This window comes from Uloborus diversus, chromosome 9 (assembly GCF_026930045.1).
Source record: "Uloborus diversus isolate 005 chromosome 9, Udiv.v.3.1, whole genome shotgun sequence".
Classification (NCBI taxonomy): Eukaryota; Metazoa; Arthropoda; class Arachnida; order Araneae; family Uloboridae; genus Uloborus; species Uloborus diversus.
The window spans coordinates 85902090-85925397 of NC_072739.1; the positions used below are offsets into that span (position 1 = coordinate 85902090).

At 32.1% G+C, this 23308-nt stretch overlaps 2 protein-coding genes across 4 annotated transcripts in view; one reads left to right on the forward strand and one right to left on the reverse strand.

Annotated features, from left to right (window-relative positions):
• Window positions 1-23308, forward strand: part of LOC129229405 (nonsense-mediated mRNA decay factor SMG9-like) — a 60289-nt gene that overhangs the window by 21365 nt on the left and 15616 nt on the right. Inside the window, exons 9-13 of one of the 2 annotated variants that reach the window (XM_054863705.1) lie at window positions 5061-5161; window positions 7328-7435; window positions 9056-9151; window positions 18439-18571; window positions 20354-20565. In XM_054863705.1, coding sequence (XP_054719680.1) covers window positions 5061-5161; window positions 7328-7435; window positions 9056-9151; window positions 18439-18571; window positions 20354-20432 — 517 coding nt within the window. In that variant the 3' untranslated portion in view covers window positions 20433-20565. Of the gene's footprint in view, window positions 1-5060; window positions 5162-7327; window positions 7436-9055; window positions 9152-18438; window positions 18572-20353; window positions 20566-23308 lie in introns of those variants that run through there. The other variant, XM_054863706.1, reaches the window with a different exon arrangement.
• LOC129229408 (uncharacterized protein NKAPD1-like) overlaps window positions 20856-23308 on the reverse strand; it is an 84679-nt gene continuing 82226 nt past the window's right edge. Inside the window, exon 6 of one of the 2 annotated variants that reach the window (XM_054863710.1) lies at window positions 20856-21887. In XM_054863710.1, coding sequence (XP_054719685.1) covers window positions 21692-21887 — 196 coding nt within the window. In that variant the 3' untranslated portion in view covers window positions 20856-21691. The remainder of the gene's footprint in view (window positions 21888-23308) is intronic. The other variant, XM_054863709.1, reaches the window with a different exon arrangement.

The window sequence follows — 23308 nt, forward strand, 5'->3', positions numbered from 1 at the left end:
ACGCTAACTACTGCCATCTGAACAGAAATATTGTTGGATTGTAGACACGTCTCACCTAAAAAAACTTACACTGTGGCCCTTGAGTAAAACTGTTTAGAGATTTTTTTTTATTCAAATGTGAATAAAAAAAATAGAGAGTGGATTCACCCTTCTGGTTTGGGATAAAGGCATTACTGGGTGTAAGTTGAACCTTGTTGGAAGTAATATTCAGCCAGATAGGGGGGTCCAGGGATTTCTCCCCCGGAATTTTTTTTAAATTGTAGCTATAAAAACAGCTTTAGACATTAATTGGGAAGATTTGGTGGCATCGATTGGAACGATTCGGTGGCCCCTCCCCGGTATTTTTTTTTTCGAAATTGAAATATCAAAAAAAAAAAAAAAAAAACTTGTAGATACTCTTCTGTTATGTAAAGAAGAGTGGGCGAGTTTGGGGACTCTCCCCCGAAACGTTTTCAAAATAGTAGTTCTAAAAACGCAGTTTTAAACTATCTGTGGTAATGTTAGGTACATAAGAGATTCGAGAAGTGTCCCTCTGAAAATTTTCGTGATTAAAGTCTTTTAAATTGCAATTTCAGGCTATCTGTGGTTAGGGGACAGGCATTTTTCGGAAATTGAAGCTCTAAAATCGCACTTGTAACCGCCCTTTGTGACGTTAGGGAAAGGAGTTTTCAGAAGTACTCAACAGAATTTTTTTTCGAGATTGCAGCCTGAAAACCAAATTTGAGACAATCTTTAATGATTTTGATGAGAGTGGGGGAAGGGAGAGGGGCGCTCCACTTAAATGTTCCACTTAAATGCTGTTGATTAAGAAACACAATTTTGATAGATCTTTGGTAATGTTAGTGGAAGGAGAAGTTTGGTGGCATTCCCCCGGCAATTTTTCGAAATTGAAACTCCAAAAAGGCAATTGCAGATTGTCTTTGATTCTGTTAAGAAGAGGGAAGGTTCAGGGGCTCTCCCCATAAATTTTTCAAAATTGCAGTTCTGGAAACACAGTTTTAGATAACTCTTAATGGCAAAGAGGGCATCTTTTGAGCGTCACAGTGAAGGAGCTCACCTGGAAGTTTACTGAAATTGAAGTCGCATATCCAAAAAAGATGGATCACACACAAATTCACTGTAACAGATATTTTTCGGAAATCTTCAAAATTGATTCAGCTATTCAGCGCACATCAAAATTCAGAACTCGGAAATTTTCACTAATCTAATACTTCTTTCTATAACATATCCGATGCAGAAGAAAATAAAAATGATTTTATAAAAATAATTAAAATACCTTATGAACAAACTGATCTCATTCCATCAGTGGAACCTAACGTCATTGAAAGTTTTATAAAAATCATCTAATGATAAATTGAAAGAACAGTCAATTTGAAAATTGTAGAAAAAACGAGAGTAAAGTGAAATGAAAAATTCTACATAAACTTAAGCTAATTTATGAAGAAAGTGTATTAATTTTCAAGCGATGGGCTAAAAAATATGTTACAGTGAAACCTGTATAAGTTGACCACGTATACTTTAGTGGTCAACTCAAACAGGTGGTCAACTTATAAAGGTTGAATTATATGATATAGATCTGATTCTCTGTGCATGAAAATAGCGGTCAACCTAGACTGGTGGTCAACTTAACAGGTTTTACCGTATTTGAAAACTTCAAAATTAGTTTTAAACGATTGTTTTGATGCAAATGAATCCATGAAAGGCTAGAGCATAGTGGTCCAAATTCTTACAAACAATAAATAAATAATTGGGGGAAAAAACAATTAAAAAACATTTTATTTTAGTCATTTTTGACCTCTTTCTCATCATTGTTGCACATATTTCTCATACAAAACTGTTACTTCCAGAAAATCTATATAAATAAAACAAAGAATATGTGTGCATATATCTATGCATGTTCCCATACAAATCGAGTTTATGTCGGATCTCGACCAAATTTGTCAATGACATATTTGGGCACCCGAGAAGGAACATAGAGGGATTTTCAAGCGGCAAAGAAGCATGAATGTAAAGAAGTACCAAACAGTTTGAATTTTAGTTTTAGGACCTTAAATGGCATTAAAAGACTTTCTACCCGAAATAATTATCCGATCGGTTCAATTTTAGTCTCATTCGAAAGCGCGCAAAAAGACCTCTGAAGTAGATTTATTTCCCTTGGATTTCAAAACCATCAACAAAGCTGTAAAGTCAACAGGAGAAAAGTTGTAAGCATTTTTAGGTAAAGGAACACCACCAAAATAAAATCAGAAAATTATTGTCTGCAGCGAACTCGGTTTTAATTATTGTCAATAAAATCACTGAGAAGAAAGATTTATTGCCATTTTTTTTTCTCAACTGTGAACAAATCAAATTCTTGCTTTTGTTTTGAGGTTTTTCCTGTAATCGGGAGACTTAAAATTTTTCCTTTCTGGTTATTTTTCCGCGATCTGTCGGGAAATTGTATAAAAAATTTAACAAAGTGAGTGTACTAAGCCATAGCTAGGTTAGTTTGTAGGTAAACCCGTTTTTTTTTTAAATCTCAGAAAAGGACATTCTCTATTCTCTTCATTTTCACTTCTGAACTATTCAAATTCCAAGACTGGGGGGGGGGCATTGTCCTTCCTCGCCCCCCCCCCCCCAAATCCGCTCATGTCGACTAATCACAAGTTACAGAACTTCATTTTTTTCTTTTTTTAATGTATCATTTTTTTTTAATTTTAAGCCTGGTTGCGCCATGCCGCTTCGGACTGATAATAACTCGGGGGTGTTCGAGTAAACATGACATACGTATTCGTCGCCGCTAACACACCATGTGTGGGGGGCATACGAAGTCTTACCCGCTTCGGGCCCCCTCCCCTATTTCTTGTTGAAAAAGTTTAAATATTTTTTTCCTTCAAAAAATCAAAAATTTCATGTTCTAGGAAAAAAAAAACTTCTGGAAAAAAAAAATCCCCCTCAAAAATTTTGATGGCGCAACTTGCTCCATAATCCCCCCCTGTGGGCACCCCTGTTTGCCATCACACACACTTACAAAAAAAAGTAACACAGTTCATAATTAAATTAAATAACACAAAAATTATATACAATTTCGACATTAATAAATTGATAAATATTCAATCGAAACCACGGTAGAGGAGGAAATGTAAAAGAGACTCTCTCTCTCTCAGAAATATGTTTCCCAAAGACTTTGAGCAAGCAATTCACTATTATAGAATTTTTTACAAAAGAATAAACTGAAAAAAGGTACCAAAAGAGATTTCATAACTCAAGTTGTATAAGTCACTTTTTACAATTCTCATATGTACTTATAATAAGCATACTAGTTATAAACTATTTTGTTGTTTATTTAACTTATTTCAAACACTTTTTCCAGTAGCATTTATTTTTTCCTTTATATAGCTACTGATTTATTTTTATTAGTTTATAAGACAACTGTTGTTGATTTAAAAGGGTAAAAAAAATTCCCCACTTAATCAAATACCACGTTTAATCGAATAAAATTTCTTGGAGCCGACGATATTCGATTAAGCGGGGCTGACTGTATCAAATGAATCTTCTAACGCTAATTTAAACATTCAGAGCCATGGAATACATGTGAAGAGCAACTGGTCGAAAATATCAGCAAAATCAGGTAGTCTGGACTGAGCCGCCGTAAATCAACCAAGCCTGGATTGAGTTGAAGACGAAAAGAAAGGGAATGAAGCTAAGTGCCAGAAGTTTAAATACAACTGGTAATTGCCATATTCTGCTGACATGGTCTTGTTGCAAGATGGAAAAAATGAATCAAATTAAACCAATGCAAATTAATGCTAAAAATTCTTTTTTAAAAATAATTTAGTTCAATTTGTAACATATTTATATTTTAGTAGTATGAAGATGCTTCACCTAGTTTTTGGCACTCTGTAAAAAATATATTCAGCCAAACTTATTTAAAATCAAATGTTGAGTTCAGACTTCAAAAAATTTGATCCCATCAGAAAACTATTATTAAGTACATTTACATACCAGTTGAAAGAAAATACAGTGAAATGAGCTGAAGAAGCTTTCTACAGAATCAGAAAAATTTCTTAAACGGCAGTCTGATTTCCATAACGTAAAAATTTGAAATTTTGCAAAGGAAATATTTAAGTACCAAACATTCATCTGAAATATATTGTTATGAGTTTCATGGGGGTCACTACATTCTTCTTTAAGGTCACAGCAAAGAGGGGGGGGGGGCAATTCCATCAAAATCTGTGGCTTTAGCACATATTACCAATCTTAACATGGCAGCCTTAATTTAAAAACATTTGTCATCATATATTTTCTCCTTATTTAACAAATATTAGAGGTCGATGTTTTTAAAAAACAACACTGTTTATAAAACATTGTCAACAAACAGACTTATGTGATTAAATAATACTAATAACAAATATTGACTTCTCTGTATTGAGATCCTTCAGTCTCTCTTTATTTCCATATATGTGATGAAGGTAGTATTATAAAATATTTTTTTTCACTTGAATTTCAACAATCATTTCATTTTGTATTCATGGATCAATTTTTATTTCATGATGTCTGTACGTATTTATATATGTATGTATGCTGCCATGTGAGTACAGTATATGCAGAAAAGAGTTTTTGAAATATTCGAAGAAACACATTTGGAATTCAATACTAACAATAGGAAATTCTGAAACTTGACGCTTTTTCGTACTTTAATTTCAGTGGAAACCTAATAAGTAAGCTTCGTACAGTTAAACTAATGAACAGTAGATGACAAAGATGTAAAAAAATGTATATAAATGAAAAATTTGCAGATACTGTGTTTTACCTTCCCATGGCAGTATGTATGTATGGGATTTTGAAATTCTGAATGGGTTTGAAACCTAAAGTATCTTTTTTTGTGAACATAAAGTGTTAAAAACCCTGTAAGAATTAATGTGCAAAAGCCAATTTTGATGTTTACTTATATTTTCCCCATTGTATTCCCTTTCCAGTTTTTCCCCTTCACAAAGCTAATGAAAGAGCTTAGTTTTTTATTTCTTCCTTTGTATTTCAAATGTATTTTATATATAACATTAATAAATTGTTTTATTTAGGTTTCTGTTGTCTGCTGAAATGCTTAAACCTACAACTCCTATAAATATCCATGATCCTAACCCGATTCCTGAAGAAACTTCAGAATATTATCCTCATATAGGTATGATCTTTATTTTTCATAAGGTATTATTATTGTATGAGTGCACAAAAGAAAATCATAAATATGGTACAAAATATGCCCGTGAAAAGATGCAGAGAAAGAGCTCAATTGCAATGTTTTTTTTTTGAATTTTTTTTATTTTGAAATATTATTTTCCACAAGTGATGTCAAGTTTGAGACAAGAGGGGGTTCATGAAATTGGTACAGCTTGTGACAAGAGGGGGGGGGGGGGCTAACAAGAAATGGGACATCATAAATTTTTTTAGAATGTTTATGAAAGATAGCATGACTGTAATATGAGGAGGGGCAAAATGAAGTGTGACACTTTATGATAAAAGGGGAGAGGAGGTACAAAAACGTTCAAAAAAAAAATTGAGACATCATTTATATATATATATATATATATATATATATATATATATATATACATACACACACACACACACACACACACACACACATATATATATATATATATATATATATATATATATATATATATATATATATATATAAATATATATATATATATATATATATATATATATATATAGACAGCTCCTTACAATGTAGCATGATTACACCAAATACAACAATAAAAATGGTTATCTTCCTAGTTTTTTTCATTTAACTCTAAGATTTCAAAAAAATATGGACATTCTCATACTAATTAAATGCTCTTCAGGATAATTTGCTAAAAACAGTGATCAGTACAAGTAAAATACATTAGAAATTTCAAAGGATGTGTTCTGATAGAGAAAATGTGTTCATCTTGGAATAGGGAGAAATACCTCGTGATGGTCTGTCCCTCTCATTAAGGTCCCATGACTGAAGTTAGCATTATCCTTGGAGTAATAAATTATTGATTATTAGTTATTTAACTGTGTCAGCATGGATTACACAAAACATTTCTTGCCAAAAAACCATAAATAGCATTCTTACTCCATTAAAATTAAGCAACATATCATAAGGCCACCTGACAATCAAACAAAAAGCCATTTCATGTTGGTGGCTGAAATAGCAATTCAGTGCTATCTTTGTTGGGTGCCAAATATAAGGTTAAAATAGATTAAAATATTTCTTTTAAAAATGTATTTAAAGTTGTTTTTATTCATGTTTTCTTTTTTCCAAAGAATGATTTCTTGTGACTGATTATTTTTTCATTGTGCTCTCCTGCACTTTAGATGTGTTTGAAGAACTGTACCAATGTCCTTAGCTATTACTTAAAAATTGTTGCCATTCCTTTTTGTTTTTACAGTGAAACTTCGGTAACTCGACATTTATTTTTCTTATGGTTGGTGCAAGGCTAATTTCAATGGGTGAAAACCTCTCTAAATTGACACATGTTTGCATCAACCCCTATAAGACGACATCCAACAGCTGTTCTAGTCCAATATTTGCTACCAACATTTTTTCATACTGACCTTCTCTCAGAATTTTTTTGCTGTGGTTTCTTGGTCAGTTAACCTTTTTCTAGAAAGCTCTTGAGAATTCCATCTTGTATTCAAGTGAGTCAGCCACCATACTTTGTGCTGTTAGGGCAGTTCTGAAAAACTAGGAATGGGTAGTATAAATGCACTCATGGGAGTCCTGTAGAGAAAAAACATACGACATGTTTTTCAAACAAATGTGAGCAGGACTTTTTTCAGACCTGACTGACAAGAAGCTTTTATCCCTTTTCAAAAATTGTGAATTTATTCCTCACAAGGTATTCAAGTAATATTAGTTATTTTATTGTGTACTTTTCAAAAAAAAAAAAAAGAAAGAAAGAAAAGAAAAGAAAACAAAAAGAAAAGAATTCACTTACTGGATTTATTTCCCATAACGTGAATGTAGTAAAAGTACCTCAGTAAGTTGACATCTGCTTGAGTTTACATGTTTCATGTTCCCTTAGGGTGTTGAGTTACCAAGGTTCCACTGTATACTTGCAATTGGAGGGTGGGATTTTAGAGCTAAAAATAGAGAAGTTTATAAAACATAGCTTTATAATAAGGAAGGAAAAATTATGATTTTTTATTTTTAATTGGCATATTTTCTGTTTTTATTTAACTTTCTCCATTTCTACATGTTTTCTGAGTTTCTTCAAAGATGATTTTAGTAATCTATAAAATATTTTGTTTTAATGTTTATAAAATATGTAATGTGTGAAATATTTTACTTTCTTAGTATTTGTTCAGAATTGTTGTCACAGAGAAGATTTTTATCCTGATTCCATTGCAAAAATGCAAGATTCACTTCATCTTACACTACAGAAGTCCAAACTAAAATACTCTGGTATATTTCGAAATTGATTTAAATCTTTTTCATGCTTTTTATTGCAGTACAAAGCTTTCCATATTATTATTTCTTAGTACAAGGTCCAACTATTAATTTCTAGGACTGACGTAACTGTAGGAGAACAAAAGGCCGGTAGATGGAGCTAATGATTGCATATTGAAGAGCATTTCCTTACGCATGTGCAGTGCAATCGGCGCCATTCTAAAGTGTGTGGTTCTCGTAGAAAAGTGCATTAAAAGGTGGCTTAGAAATTCCTGTTGTCAAAGTAAAAATGGAGCAAAGAGTTAACAGTAAATTTTACTTCAAATTTGGCAAAACAGCTGCAGAAACATATGAAATGTTGAAACAAGCTCACTTGAACTTTTGGATTGTTTAAACACTTTCGAGACAGGCACAAAAGCGTCGATGATGACACAGGTCGGCGCAGTCCGTATGCACGCTGGAAGCAATTGAAAAAGTTTGCATTATGACGACAGCAAGAATTGAAGAGCTACGTTTCAATGCTCCTTTCGATGAGAACCACTTATTTCTGAAAGGAGTTGATTGCACTGCACATGCACAAGAAAATGCTCTTCAATTTACAATCATTAGTACCATCTTCTGGCTTTTCGTTCTCTTACAGTTACGTCAGTCCTGGAAATTAATAGCCAGACCTTGTATATACAGCAGGGATGGCAAGGTTTAGGACACAGTGGTAAGAACCATGGTTTTTACAGTCCTATCCAAAACATGTCTTTGTTTCCAAAAATGTCGGAAAGTGACGAAAACTACACTTTTAGAAAAAATATTTTGTGAGAAAATACCAAAAATAGTACAAAATGTGTCAAAGTTATGTTTTATATTGAATATTTATTCAATGTGAACATTTAAGTATAAATATCTTTAACTTATTTATACAGCTGATTCTAATCTTGTTACATAGAAGTTGAATTCTTCATTAAACAATTTCCAATTTGTACGCATGTTTTTTTTTTCATAATAGTAACCAAATGTTTCAACATTTATGCATGTGTACAAATCAAAGTGTTCAAAATATAGTGAAATAATTGACTTAAATGCAATAAATGACAATTTTAGAACTGAAGCAAAAATTTATTTGAGTGTTTTATACCTTTGTTAAGATTTTCTTCTCTTGACTATGGTGCCATTTCATGATCTAAAACTAAATTACCCCCAAACTACTTGAGGAAAATGCCAGTGATTTGCTTCTAAAAATTGTAAAGCTACTATTGTTTTTGTTTATTGTAGTTACAGAATGTATTATATTAAAAATATGAATTGAAAAATCAAATTGCAGACGTTGTAAAATAAAAGCACATATATTTCATCATCAATTAATTGTACTTTAATCTGTGATTTAAAGAAGAATTTTCGTTAAAATATCATGTAAAACTTATGTGCAAAAACCATTTAAAAAGCTTTATTTTTTTTGTACCTAAATATTACACATTTAATAATGTGCCTTTGAGTTATAAATGGAAATGAAACTAGTTGTCTTGGTAGTGTTGTTAATTTCCTATCCTAACTCTACCAACTAACTTAAGCATTTTGAATGTTCATTTTTGCCGCATTGTGTTATGAACTGTGAAAAAATAATTAAGCAGAAAACTTTCTTAGGTTCTGTCAACTGTGGATCATATTCTCGATTGCCTAAAGAATCCATGCAAAAAGTTAATTTATTTCTCCTACCTGAGAAGGAAAACCAAGAGTTTGGTACGTATAGCTAGCATATTTCAAATGTAATAGAAATGAAATTTGTAGATTTGTATTGAAATTTTATACTTGAAACAAGATTTGTAATTGTTTTTGGATATCATTTTATTTAATTTAAAGAATATTAATCTAATTTAGTATTTTTTTGTAATTTATGTTTATTAAAAAATGTAAAACAGTTTATAACATCAATGATTGCACAAATAAAGTGTGTCACAAAAACAATTTTTTGTGGCTAGATTTTCATGTAAGTGAAACTATAACAAAAAAAGTTATAAAAGGTGTGCTGTAATGGAAAAGAGACTTAGCAAGGTATCAAATACCAGTGAGTTAATGTGTTTTTACTTGAAAAGCTTGAAACGTCAAACTGACTGTGATGGGAAGGTCCTGAGTTCAAATTCCGGCTTGGGCATGGATGTACTTTCTCTCTCAAGTCCCTGTCTTCCTTTGTGTGAATGTGTGATGCTATGAATGGTTGCCTACCCTTTTAACGGGTCCCTATGGTATGTATGTACTGTGGAAGTCTGGACTTCACACTAAAATACGGTATAGTTGGAAAAGTGAAGCAGAGCGCACCCCAAATTGCCAGCCTAGCTGGCACAAGACAACAATATAGGTCAGGTGGTGGTATTTTCAGTTGCACATGGGAATAAATACTCTCAACTGCACAGAAAAGGTGCCATTGGTGGTACTAAACTCTCATAAAAATTTTGGGGTGTGTGGTAAAGCTCATTCACAAATGAGCCACACATGAGACTTTGCCACAAATGAGAAGAAGTTTTTGGAATTTTCAGTTTTTTTAACGTTTTTAATAAAAATTCTCAAATAGTAAAAATTTTGTTTTTGCCATAATTCTCTGCTACAGTTTTATAGTTTTATCACATGTGATGCATTTTTAGATGCGTGGTGTGTTATAAATTAACTACATATTGCATATAAATGTTTTCATTTAAAATATGATATTAGTAAACTTAATGCAGCTCTTTGTTTGATTGGCATTCAAAACCAACGGAAGTAACACAGAATTCGTTCTTAATCACTGGTAAATATTTTTTAAATAAGAACAAAGTTATTATCTTTTAACTAAAAACAGTCACGTGAAACGGCACTCTTGTGAGAACATGAAAAGAAAAACAAAAAACAACAGAGTCATTGCAGGTGTTAAAAAAAAAGAAGGAAATAAATAAAGAACGGCAGCATTTGGTGTACATTTTTCATAAGAACGATCTCCCGGTCTGACACCAGATAAAGAAAGTACTGAACCTAAAAATTTTCTGGCCCAATCAAACCCAAGCTGATGGCATGCGAAAACCTACTTATGCTATCATTCTATGTTACCTCTATCATGAATTTCTACATTGGCAAAAGAAAATTAAAATACTGAAGATTTGAGCCCAAACTAAAAACATATAATTGATAGTTGTGCAACTGTTTCAACTGGACTGTCCAGAGTTACAAGACAGCCAACCAGGGTCTATTACGTAGTCGTCTAGGTGGCTCACAGTTGCCTACAGAACTCTTTGCTTGCACTTAAGTACCTCGAAACCCAAAGATGCCTTAGGATGTCTCACACTTTTCGTAATATGAATTGATTTGCCCATATGATTCTCCTAAGAAACAAGGGTACACAAAAGGGATTTAAAAAAGTAAATAACATGGCCATCCTAGAAATTCACAACAATGCTACCACAGCAATGGAAACTGACGAAAACCAAAGGTATTGAAACATTGTGATGAATATTAATTGAATAAATAGATAGCAATTCAATCAAAAGAAGAAACAAAGACTAAAGCAATTCGAGTGTTTAAGGTTTAAGGTTCCAAAATTAAAATTCAGGTTATAGCCCAGTCAATAAAGGTTTTGTGTTGCAACTAATTTAGGGAAAGCTAAATTTTTGCAGGTTGTTAGTACATAAAGTATACACTAAAAAAATACAAAGTCCTGACCCCCACCCCTCTTGCTTTCCCCCCACCCCCTCCGAAACATTGTCAGAGCAGTACTATGATTATACGCTTTTCGTGTTGCAACTACTTAAGAGAAAGCTGAGTTTTGGCAGGATGTTAGTACATCAGGGGCGGATCTAGAGGGGGGCCATGGCCCCTCCCAAAGCCTTGTGATTGTAGGATTAAAAAAAAGGGAAAAATATTGTGAGAAGATAATAAAATTTAGCACATGTGTTTTACTGAAAAAGAAGTATAGGCCTTAATTGGGAGATAAGTTATATCCCTATACTCAAAACAAAACTTTTATTTCCAAAATTTTTCTCCATCTTTTACATCATTTCTTGATTCCAACTACAAACACTTGGACGATCTCTAAATGCTGATGTTCTCAGAGTTCACATATGTTTTCACAAGACCAAAGAGAGCCTAAATTTTCGTTTTTATGGCTTTAATTTCAAAACTAGGGGGAGAACCCCTTTTTCCCCATGCGTTTTCACAAATGCCTTGACATGTAGCAAAAAAAATGCATTTTAAGTCTTATATTTGGAAAAAATGTCAACGGAAACTAGTTTATCCATCCCTTATCACTTAACTTGCTTAAAAGCAACTTAAATGAAATTTTTTAGGACTTCAGTTACAAACGGTTTTTGATAGGACCCCCTTGCTTCCTAGTTTATATCGTGATGATAGCTTTAAAGCTCACGAATCTTCCATCCCTTTCTAAAATATGCATAAATATAGTTAAAAACCGAATTTTTAGAGCATCAAAGGCAAAATATTTCCAGGAAGGAAGGATTCTAAGCACCTTCACACTTCCTTTAATGAAAGCAAACATTACCTAAAGGTGCATTTTTAGGCTGGACAGCTGAAGAGCTAGAAGAGCAACCCTCCTCCTCTAACTTCTCAATGTATAATGAAAGAATATTTTGGTTCATAAGCTTTATTTTCAGAAAGTATTTTGGGGCCAGCCTTCGAAACCTGACCTTTCTCCATACATCAAAAATAGACAAAATATGTTTTCAGTTCCCTAATTTTCAAAAATTACTCGGAAATTTAAATTTTGAAGCATTTTCGAGGGAGATTCCTAAATCCAACGCCTCATCTAATGCCTCGATACCCCGAAAATTGAGTTTTTAAAACTTCATTTTAATAAAATTTCTGGGGCGTTCGGAGTTTGTTCAAAAATTTCGGATGGCCCCTCCCAAAACAATCGGCTGGATCCGCCACTGTAGTACATAATGCATTCTTTAAAAAAATACAAAGTCCCAACCCCCACCACTCTTTCTCCCCCCCCCTCCGAAAAGCTGCAAGAACAGTCTATGATTGCAAGCTTTTCATTTCGCAACTAATTAAGGGAAAGCTGAATTTTGGCAGGATGTTAGTACGTAATGTATTCTTTAAAAAAGTACAAAGTCCCAACCCCCACCACTCATCCTCCCCCCCCCCACACTTATCCCCTATGAAACACTGCAAGAACAGTACTATGATTGCACGCTTTTCGTGTCGCAACTTATTAAGGGAAAGCTGAATTTTGGCAGGATGTTAGTACGTAATGTATTCTTTAAAAAAGTACAAAGTCCCGATCCCCACCCTTCTTGCTTTCCTCCACACCCCCTCTGAAACTTTGCAAGAGCAGTACTATGATTATGCGCTTTTCGTGACGCAACTAATTTGGGGAAAGCGGATGTTTTTCAAGATGTTAGTGTACAAATTATACACTAAAAAACACAAAGTCCCAACCCCTATTGCTTCCCCCCTCCCCCCCTCCCCGTCCGAAACATTGCAAGAGCAGTATTATGATTATACGCTTACAGCTCGAAAACTAATGATGATACCGGAGTATTCCTTTTTTTATTTCACTTCTTACAATATTACAAACCAGTGGTGCCCAACCTACGGCCCATGGGTCACATCCGGTCCATGAAACTGATCAGTGTGAACCGTTGTTTTGTGAAATGTTACAACTCGAGGACTATGTTGCAACTGGTTTCTGAAAAACAGGTTGTATTCAATAAATAATAATAAAAAATAAAAAAAAATGCATCAAGTTAATATAACTACAATTTTTTTTATAAGGGGTCATCTAACAGTTTGTTGGCTTGGTCTGAAATATTGTTACAATGCATTCCACTACATTGTTCACACATAGACGTACAATCAAACCCAGTTTTACGACAGCTACAATTTGTAACACAATGTTTTACAGTTGCAAGATATCAGTAGGAGAATTTCACTTGGAGCAGAGAAAATTGTCATGATCTTAAGAATCAGTCTGTTGCTTGAAATAGTTCTTCTGCTGGAAATTTAAAACCTAACCAAGTTTGAATAAAAGTTTGTGAAAAGCAAGTAATTGCAAAAATGTCCCTAAAGTCCACTTTTGGTTTATCAAAACTTCCACCAACTTAAGACGTCACTCGTCAACATCTTTTTAAGGTTTCCACCAGAGTTTTTAGGATCAACACCAGATTCAAACTTGGTTAGGTTTTTAACGTCCCCCAGAAGAGTGGGGTTTCATTATACCTCATGCAACAAACTGATTCCTAAGTTCATGAAGATTACCTCTGCTTCAAGTGAACTTCTCCAATTAATATCTTGCAATTGAAAACATTATGTGTTTCAAACTGTATCGGTCGTAAAGCTAGGTTCGATTGTACATCTATGTGTGGACACTGTAGTGGAAGGCACTGTAACAATATTTAGGACCAAACCAACGAAATATCAGAAGATGGCCCCTTATATAAGACTTAAAAATAATAACCAAAAGCAATATTAAACGTTAATAATATCTGCTGCGAGAAAATAATCTCAGTTCAAATATACTGTTCCTGATTTATTTAAAGCTTAAATAGTTAGCCAAGCATTAACATTATTTTGTAGACTATCGCCGACACAAACAAATTATAAACTTTTGTAACAAATAATTGCATTATGTTAGTAAAAACTTAAACGTCATTACATTGTTGATCCATTTCAAGAAAATGATTATTATCACATTTTTAAGTGTCGGGGAAACTGAGAAGAAACCATTTTTTGGTAACTATTTGACCTCTCATTGTGTTGACCATTAACTTAAATTGATTGAAAAAAACTACATCAACGTGAGCAAAGCCGCGGGTAAAAGCTAGTTATCTATAAATTTTGTTCAAACATTTCTTAACAAGACGTAATGATAAAAAAAGCTATTTATTAGTTGAAGTTACTTTTTGGTTTTTGTTGTGGGTTTTCTGCATATGATTAAATTGGTAAAATGGTGAAACTGAGCTATCTACATAAAAAGTGTATGTTTTAGAATTTATGAATAGCAGTGGTCCCCAACAATGTTTTCAGAAACCAATTTCTAAATATTTGGCTAACAATTTATAACATTGTCATTAATCGTGCTCTTCGAGTTGTATCATTTCACAAAACAACGGGCAACACGGATCAGCTTCGCAGGCCGGATACGGCACCTGGGCCGTAGGTTGGGTACCACTGTAATATTGTTAGGAGTGAAATAAAAAAAGGAACATTCCGGTAACATCATAAATTTTTAAGCTGTACGCGTATAATCATAGTACTAAACTGATCATTGTGCAATGTTTCGGAAGGAGGGGGCGGGCAGCAAGAGGGGTTGGGGTCGGAACTGTCAAGGTTTTAGTGCACACATGTGTGTGTACTAACATCATGCAAAAATTCAGCTTTATCTTAATTAGTTGCGAAAAGAAAAGCATATAATCACAGTACTGCTCTTGATGATCTAAGTGTTTTGGAGAGGGTGGGGAGGAAAGCAAGAGGGGTAGGGGTCGGAACTTTGTGTTTTTTTAGTGTTTTCTTTATTTACTAACGTCCTGCCAAAATTCAGCTTTCTGTTAATTAGTTTCGACACGAAAAGAGTATAATCATAGTACTGCTCTTGCAGTGTTTCGGAGCAGGGGGGGGGGCAAGAGGTGGGGGGGGGGGTTTGGGACTTTCTGGTTTTTTAGTGTATACTTTATGTATTAACATCGTGCCAAAATTCAGCTTTCCCCTAATTAGTTGCGACACGAAAAGCGTATAATCATAGTACTGCTCTTTCAATGTTTCGGAGGGGGTGGGGGGGGGGGGGGGAAGCAAGTGGGGTGGGGGTCGGGACTTTGTTTTTTTTAGTGTATACTTTATTTGCTAACATCCTGCAAAAATTCAGCTTTTCCTAAATTAGTTGCGACAAGGCCTATTTTTTTACCTTCATTGACTGGGCTATTAACTGAATACATTGATATGCTCCGAAACGGTTCTCAACCAATATCAGCCAACCTCGAATGACGTCTTTCATCACAAGAAACTGGAATAAACATACTATCCGAAACAATTTTAGAACCTGAAGTCCTACACCAGCTGTGTGTAGTAAATAGAATACTACTAAAATAGCACAGAATTTGCAGATGGCCACGAAGGAAAAGATTCTTTCATTGTAGCAGTACTGTAACAGAAGTAAAAGAGCTAAAAGGTAGAAATTCAACTCGAAAAAAGCTTTATTACATAAAACAGTGTAGATAGAAAATTGTCTGTTGAAAGTACAAGCAGAAATTTTCTATACATCCACACCATCTTTAGTTCTTTGTTGAGTTCTTTGCTGTTTAACCTTAATTTTGAATACAGCTGCACAAATTTTTCGAATAGCACATTTCAAATTTAAAGTTTTATAAGCAATAAGTAGTTAATTTATGACAAACCACACATCTAAAAATGCAATACACGCGATAAAACTACACAATAATGACAGAGAAACAGGGCGAAAACAAAATTTGTACTATTTGAGAAAATTTATTGAAAACATTAAAAAAAAACTGAAAATTAGTTAAACTTCTACTCATTTGTGGCAAAGAAAAGAACTGTACCACTCACCTCAAAATTTTTATGGGAGTTAAGCCCCTTTTCCACGCAACTCATCATAGAAAATAAAAATATTCTATTTTTACTAATTTTGGCTTAAAACATAAAAAAACAGCATTTTTCGAAACTTCAACCTAATGGCAGCAGATCAAGAAATTGTCAGAAAAAATTCAAATTTTTTATGTGCAATTTGCTCCACAGGGTGGCGACAGGAACTGTGAAAAACAGTTCCCTGACTTTTCCCTGATTTCCCTGATTAAGTTCACCAAATTTCCCTGATTTACGTTACCAATGATAATGGTTTTCTTTCTTTGCTCTAGTTGAAACCTATTGTATGTTAGTATAAAATATAGTAATTTAAACGTTTTAAGTTGTGTAAAGTGGTAAAATAAAAGATATATTTTAAAAAGATGCTACTTTTTTTAATAAAATGGTTAAAAAAATATCAAGTCAGTTTTTTGGGGAAAAAACCCTATAAAACAGTATATTAAATTTTTCTACAAGGAAAGAATATAGAAAATTAAAAAAAAAAAAAAACTTGACTTCTAGAAACCACCTTACATAAGAATTTTAAGAAGCTATTAAAATTACTCTTAAAAACATATGAGTATTTATGATAAAACTAAAGTTATTGAAATTATTTTGAACTAAGTTTTCAAACAGTATAATAATTGTTGCTAAAATAACAAGTAATAGTGAAAGAATAGAAGTAATGTAGTTATTCTTATATAACTAATTGACATATTTATTCAAAACAGATGAAACCATTTGACATCTATTCATAGAGAGTTTTCTCTAATCAAGAACATAGGTTTTTATGAATGAATACAGCATTTTAACAATAAAAAAATAAAGATATTTACTTAAGTACACAAGTTAACTCTATTTCAAATGATTTCAGTATGTAACGAAAAAAATCTTAGATTGCTTTTGTAACAAACAACTTTGAAATGCAAGAAAAAAAAAGAAAAAATAAAAGCAATTAGTTAATTTCAAAATATATAAAGGAAGAATACAACTTGGTTATAAAATTAAAGAATCAGTTAAGTCTGAAGAAAAGAAAACCTTTATAATCTGCGGTGACAACAAATAGTATAACGGCAAAAAAACAAAGTTTGTTTTATTGAAAGTTCAATTTTAGCAATTAAAATAAAAACGCGAAGAAGTAATAACTTTCAAGCTTTTATAGTATGAATTCAAAAATCAAAGATTTCTTCTTGAAATCGTGATTACAGTACGCTAATTACTACGAGAGAATGGAATAAAGGCAAAGGATCTAAGGCATTAATGAAGGCTTCCTGTTTGCCTGTATGGTTGTTTATTTTACGTAGCATTGAAAGCGTAAAAGGAAATTTCAAGCTAGGTAAAATAAACAACCTAACAGACACAGAAGCAATCTTAGGAAGTTCATCCTGTGGTTACTAAGTAAGATTCAATACTTTGACGTTCTGGAAAAAAGATGCACAAATATGCGACGGTGTATAATTGCACCTCATTTATTTTATTTTTTTTTGAACAGATAATTGGCGGAAAATGCGTAGGGAATTAGAGTACTTAATTTTGTAAAGCAAAAAAAAATTTTTTTTTCTTCATAAAATCAATTTTCCCTGATTTTTTGTTATTTTTTCAAAATTCCCTGATATTTCTCTGACTTTTCCCTGATTAATAAAGTTCCCCGACTTTTCCCTGATCTGTCGCCACCCTGCTCCACCAATGGCTCTTTTTCCGTACTACCCATCATCGAAATAAAAAAAAAAGTTGTTTTTCGACCCACCCTACTGAATAGTTGCTCTTTGTGCTGTTCTAGAGGAACTGCAGATACAACTCTCCCGAAACGAGGATATTGATGTGAGAGTATTTATTCCCATGTGCAACTGGGACCACCACCAATATCACCACCTCACCTATATTGTTGTCTTGTGCCAGCTAGGCTGGCAATTTGGGGTGCGCTCTGCTTCACTTTTCCAACTGTACTGTAATTTAGTGTGAAGTCCGAACTTCCACAGTACATGCGTACCATAGGAACCCGTTTCTGCACTACCCATCATCGAAATAAAAAGTTGTTTTTCGGGCCCATCCTACTATTCAGTTTCTTGAAACAAACGAAGCATACTTCAACTTATTTATTGTAGTTTTTATTTTTGTAAATTTATATATATATATATAATATATATAGGGTGGGCAAAATTTTTAGAAACTTGAAAGAGTTACATAAACTCGAAAACAACAGAGAATTGGTTTGCTGGGTTAGCATCTCTCTGTCACGGGAACTTATACAGATAAGAGAAAAGTGTTCTCAAATGCAACTGCGGTGGAAATGTGCAAGTGAGAAGAACTTGCACTTCTGATAAGTCCAAAACCAGTTAGCATGTACACTAGTTGCAGATTTATTAGGAGTGCAAGTTCTTATAACCATCTTATTTGCACATTTACACTGCTGTTGCTCATATTAGCAATTTTTTTTTAGAAATACTTTTATCTTTTCAATTTAGATTCACCAACAGATCAATTCCCAGAATATAAAGGACATCCTAGCTTTCGCTATTTGGCAGAATCTCTAAGTCATCAAGTTCTGTCAATGCCTAGATCTTTGTTGACTCATACTGCATTGTCAGAAAAGAACTGGTATGTGTTATATCTACATATATTAAATTTATTATGTTGGCATACAATATGACAAGGAACTTCTTAAGTAATTACTATGAATATTTATGATAAATTCTTCCCCAAATTATTTTTTTTCATTTGGCTTTGTATTATTGAGTTGCATTGATTTAAGTTAGTTATAGCTTGACCACGAAGAGAAGGTGTATGACCTTGAAGCGAAACCTCATTTTGTATCATTTGTAATAGGTGGAATCAACCAGAAAGCACCTAAAAGTGAGAGCCGTTCTTACTGATCCTATCTATCACAAAATAATAACAATCAACCTATTACAAACAACACAAATGTTGTGTTTGCTTCAAGGTCAGCCGCCTTTTCTTCGCGGTCAAGCTTTACTGAGAACATATGAGAACTAGAAATGGAAAACAAACTTGGTCTAAAAAAGGAAACATTTTTCCAGGGAGCCTAAGAATGGTTAACAGTCGCACGTAGTACATACAACCAGTGTCATCTTTTGACAAATTTTTGTTTGACTTTTTTTTTTCGAAAAACTGAGCTAATACTACTGGGATTTTGCACTTAAGGAGTTTTACATTATTTCTTTAGCTTGGTCTGAGGACATTTTTCCATTGAAGTATAAAAAAAGATTTTCTATTTTTTTTTTTTTTTTGGTTCTTTGGTCGTTTTCTATTTCTAGTCCTCAAATAACAATTTTATACCTTAAAGATTAAAAAAGAAAGATGTGTCATATGTTCATATCTTGCATTCAAAATAGTTTGTGCATGTTTTCTTTCATGGCTCTAGTGTACCTTTTTGTTGTTGACTTCAACAAAGTTTGCTTATAGTGGAGTTATGAACGACCCTTGAAAGATTTTTCAGGCTTGATTTTTTTCCAAATATTTTAAGCAAGTTCTAGATTTTTCGAAATATTTTCAGCAGTGGCTGCTGTCAGTGATACGAAATCTCAATAAGATAACTTCTTACATTACATGTTTAGTATATTGTTGATCAATTCTAGTATTACTTTTAGTAATCCAATTTTAACTAATATGAGAAAATTGGACTGCGACTGCACTTTGTTTTGATTGTATCCGCCTCCTTTGAAATCATAGTTAAAACTTTTGATAAGTGGACTAGTTATAATAATTTTGTGCATTGATACTATTCTTGAATTTTGAATTATAGTAAGTACTCATTGTATCAACCAGGTAGTTCACTAAGTGAATGATCATAATTGTTTTAATTTGCCAGTTATTTCAATAAAATGTATACCACATCAATGAACGGTTTTTACATTAATAATTTATAATCAAAAAAATCTTTTTCATCTTCCCAAGTATTTGATTGTTTTAAAAGTTTTTAGTAACTAAATTTAAAAAAAAAATCTTCTTTTGGTATTCAAAAAGTTTTTTCCTCACTGCCCCTAACTTTTCCAATTAATTTTTATGTACATTATGAAATAAATAAGGGCAAACAACATCAAAAAACCTATGACCCCGTATTTAATGAACTTTGTATTTATTATATTTATGAACTCATTTTGTATTATCTTTCTCAATAGAAACTTCAAATTAAAAATTTAGGCAGCAATCAACCACTCTTCAACTATTTTTATTACATGTCATAATCAAGGTCAATAAAATTGGACATTACAGCAACTTGCTTTTTAATAGAACCACCAAAAAAAAAAAAAAAAAGACGGGATTGAGAAATTTTCTAATAACTTCCTTTTAATAGCAATAACTAAAAAAATTATTTCATCTTCTATAATATTTTAAGTATGCATCATTTTTCATTTTCAGGTTTCATTATTCAGCCAGAATATGGGAAACAGTCAAAAAATCTACATTATTTTTGGAGTACAACAGACTATTGCCATAATACTTGTCAATAAATCTCAGGCATCACTTTGTACATAATTGTATGTAAATAAATAAAAACTATCTACTTTAATTAAATATTTTTTTTTTCAAAACAATATTTCCTTTATGTCCTATATACATATCCATCTTTATACAGCTAAATAACATTTTTAGAAAGTTGAAGTGACTAAGAAACCATTTGGTTACAAATTTTTTTTTAATTTCAAAATTACATTGACTACATTAATTAAAAAAGAAAAATTATTTTTTTTAACATTAAATTTATTGATTAATGGTTTCATTTTGTCAGCAAAATTAATCCTTATGGGATTTTTGGAGAAGTTTATTGCTTAACATTTTTTTTCCCGAAAGGGAATAGTGTAATAAATTTTGGTCCCATTTTGTCTTGTTTGTTTTGTTAATTTGCCGTTTTTACTATTTCAGCGGTCTGTTGCTTATTCTTTTACCGAATTTCTTTACATCCAAAAGCTCACTATTTTGAATCGAAAAAGGGGTTCCCTGAAACCTCGAAACACATGTATGCAGTAATCTGCTAATTTGTGAGGTAAAACATTGTCTTTTGGAAAATTTAATGGGTTCAAATTAGAAGAAAATGCAACAATTTGTAGCAGATGTTCATAATATGAAAATGATTGGAAATCTGAAAATAATATTTACAAATGTATTTTATTTTGACAAAACTATACATACATTTTAAATGATTAATTATATAAATTTTAAAACAACATTTTATTTCCAGTCCACCTTAAGACGAATTTACTTCAAAACTGATTAAAATCAAGCATTATTGAAACAAGTTTTCTTCATGAAGTATTGTTGCTTATTGATAATTTTGAAAGCGGCATGATTTTAAAATGATTCATTTTTGTAATTTGATTAGTGAGGAATATCATGAGGTAGACTATAGGAGTCATTCAGTTTCACTTTAGTGAGGGTTCTTTTAGTATTAAATAAAAAAGAAATCAAAGAAAAATGAGTAAAAAAACAAGTTAACATTAAGCAAACATTCTTGCCAATTATTGTAGGTATGGTACTTTAATTTTAATGGTTTGGAAAGATAACAAATAAAAAAATAGGATTTTACAGACAACAAATCATATAAAATACACGATACCAAACCAAAATATTATATATACAGTAACAAAGTATTTTCAAATAAATAAATGCAGATTGCCAAGTTAATTTTTTAGAAACGTAGACCAAAACTTTTTTAGAATTTTTCAACCAATTATCAGATAAAAGATTCATAATATAACATCATCTGTGAGAGGACTTATTTGCAGTTTCATTACTATGTTTCTTCCATTCTTTTACATGATTGTCAAAATTAGAACGATTTTTTAGTTTTAATTTATTTCTTTCCTTTTCATTTTTCTTGAACTTCTTAAAATCTTCCCAAATTTCATTGTCTGAAGAAGATTCAGAACTATGCTTCTGTTTTCGTCTTTTATGCCTGAAAATAAAAATAATAATTTTAAAATCATGTATATTTAATTGTATCAGCAAATTGAATATGTTTTACTATACACTTCTGATACATCTACTTTTGGTTCTATAAAATCTATCCAAAATTCCATTTTTACATCCCTTTTTATGTTAATTTAAAACATTTTATCTATTTTTCCTTTTTTTTAAACATTTTCATGCAGTATAGCTCATTCAGACACTAGTGCTAGTCCAATACATAATCCAACTGAAACATCCATAAAGCGGAAAATTTGCGGCCTACATGGTTACTATTTTATAAGTGGTGATTGAGAAATCATTTGTCAATTTCCAAACCAATCCCATCTTAAAAAATAAGTTAATGACTTTCAAGTGTACGAAAGTCATTAAGTGAGGGGTAAAATTTTTTGAGTAACTGTGTAGGCTGGTCCAGGGGCGGCATTTCAGTATTTCATTTGGGGGATTGAGTTTCTTAAATATGAGTTACCTCAGTATGGTTCAAAACACTCACTGACTAACAAGAGGTGATCATAAAACGGGTCTAATATTAACAAAAAATAATGTTTAAAAGCATAACTTATAAAATAAATTAAAATTTATGACAAAATTTTAATTCGTTTTTTATAAAACACCTTGATGCTACAGTTTTTACCTTTTAGAGAATTTTTAAGGCATGATTTTCGGAATTCGGAAGAACAGGAAATCATGCACTAATTCATCAATGCCCAAGGTAGTGCTCTTTTGCTAGTACAGCAAAATATAAAAATTTTTTAACCCATGTTGTTTCGAAAATAATTTTCTAGCCTCCTGAGGCATAAAAATGATCTTGCTCAACTAGCTGAGCTGTTTGGAATAGTTTAAAAAACTAATTGATGTATCAAAGTTATGCATAAAAATACACTTTTCAGTTCTTGCTCTTTAAAACCACCCAGGCAACTTTAAAAATTGCGATAGACTTCATTTTTCATCATTGAATAATCTCGTCTCTATCTACAAAATGCTTCCTGACTCATTGAAATATTTTATTTTTTATTTTCAACATCCGATTCGGATAAAATAGAGCAAACAATACAGAAAAATATTCATCAAATCTTGGGTTAATTTCATGAAAAACTGAATCTATTAGTTTATACAAAATATAAATCAATGTTTGACTTTTCATCTTCATGTAGATAACTGTCACATATTCTACAGATTTTTTTTAAAAAGTTGCACGCTTGGTTGAAATAAAGATCCAAGTTAAAATCATTAACAGTTTCAATTGTAGACTGAACTGAAGCTTGAACAGTCTAAAAATAAAGGCAACAGATTGAAAATGTTTTGATAGAGTAAAATATTGTTCAAAAACTTTCCACGATCTATACAAATTAAATAAGATTTAAACGAAGCCATTCATGTAAGAGGGCACCAGCTTTCTCACCATTGAAA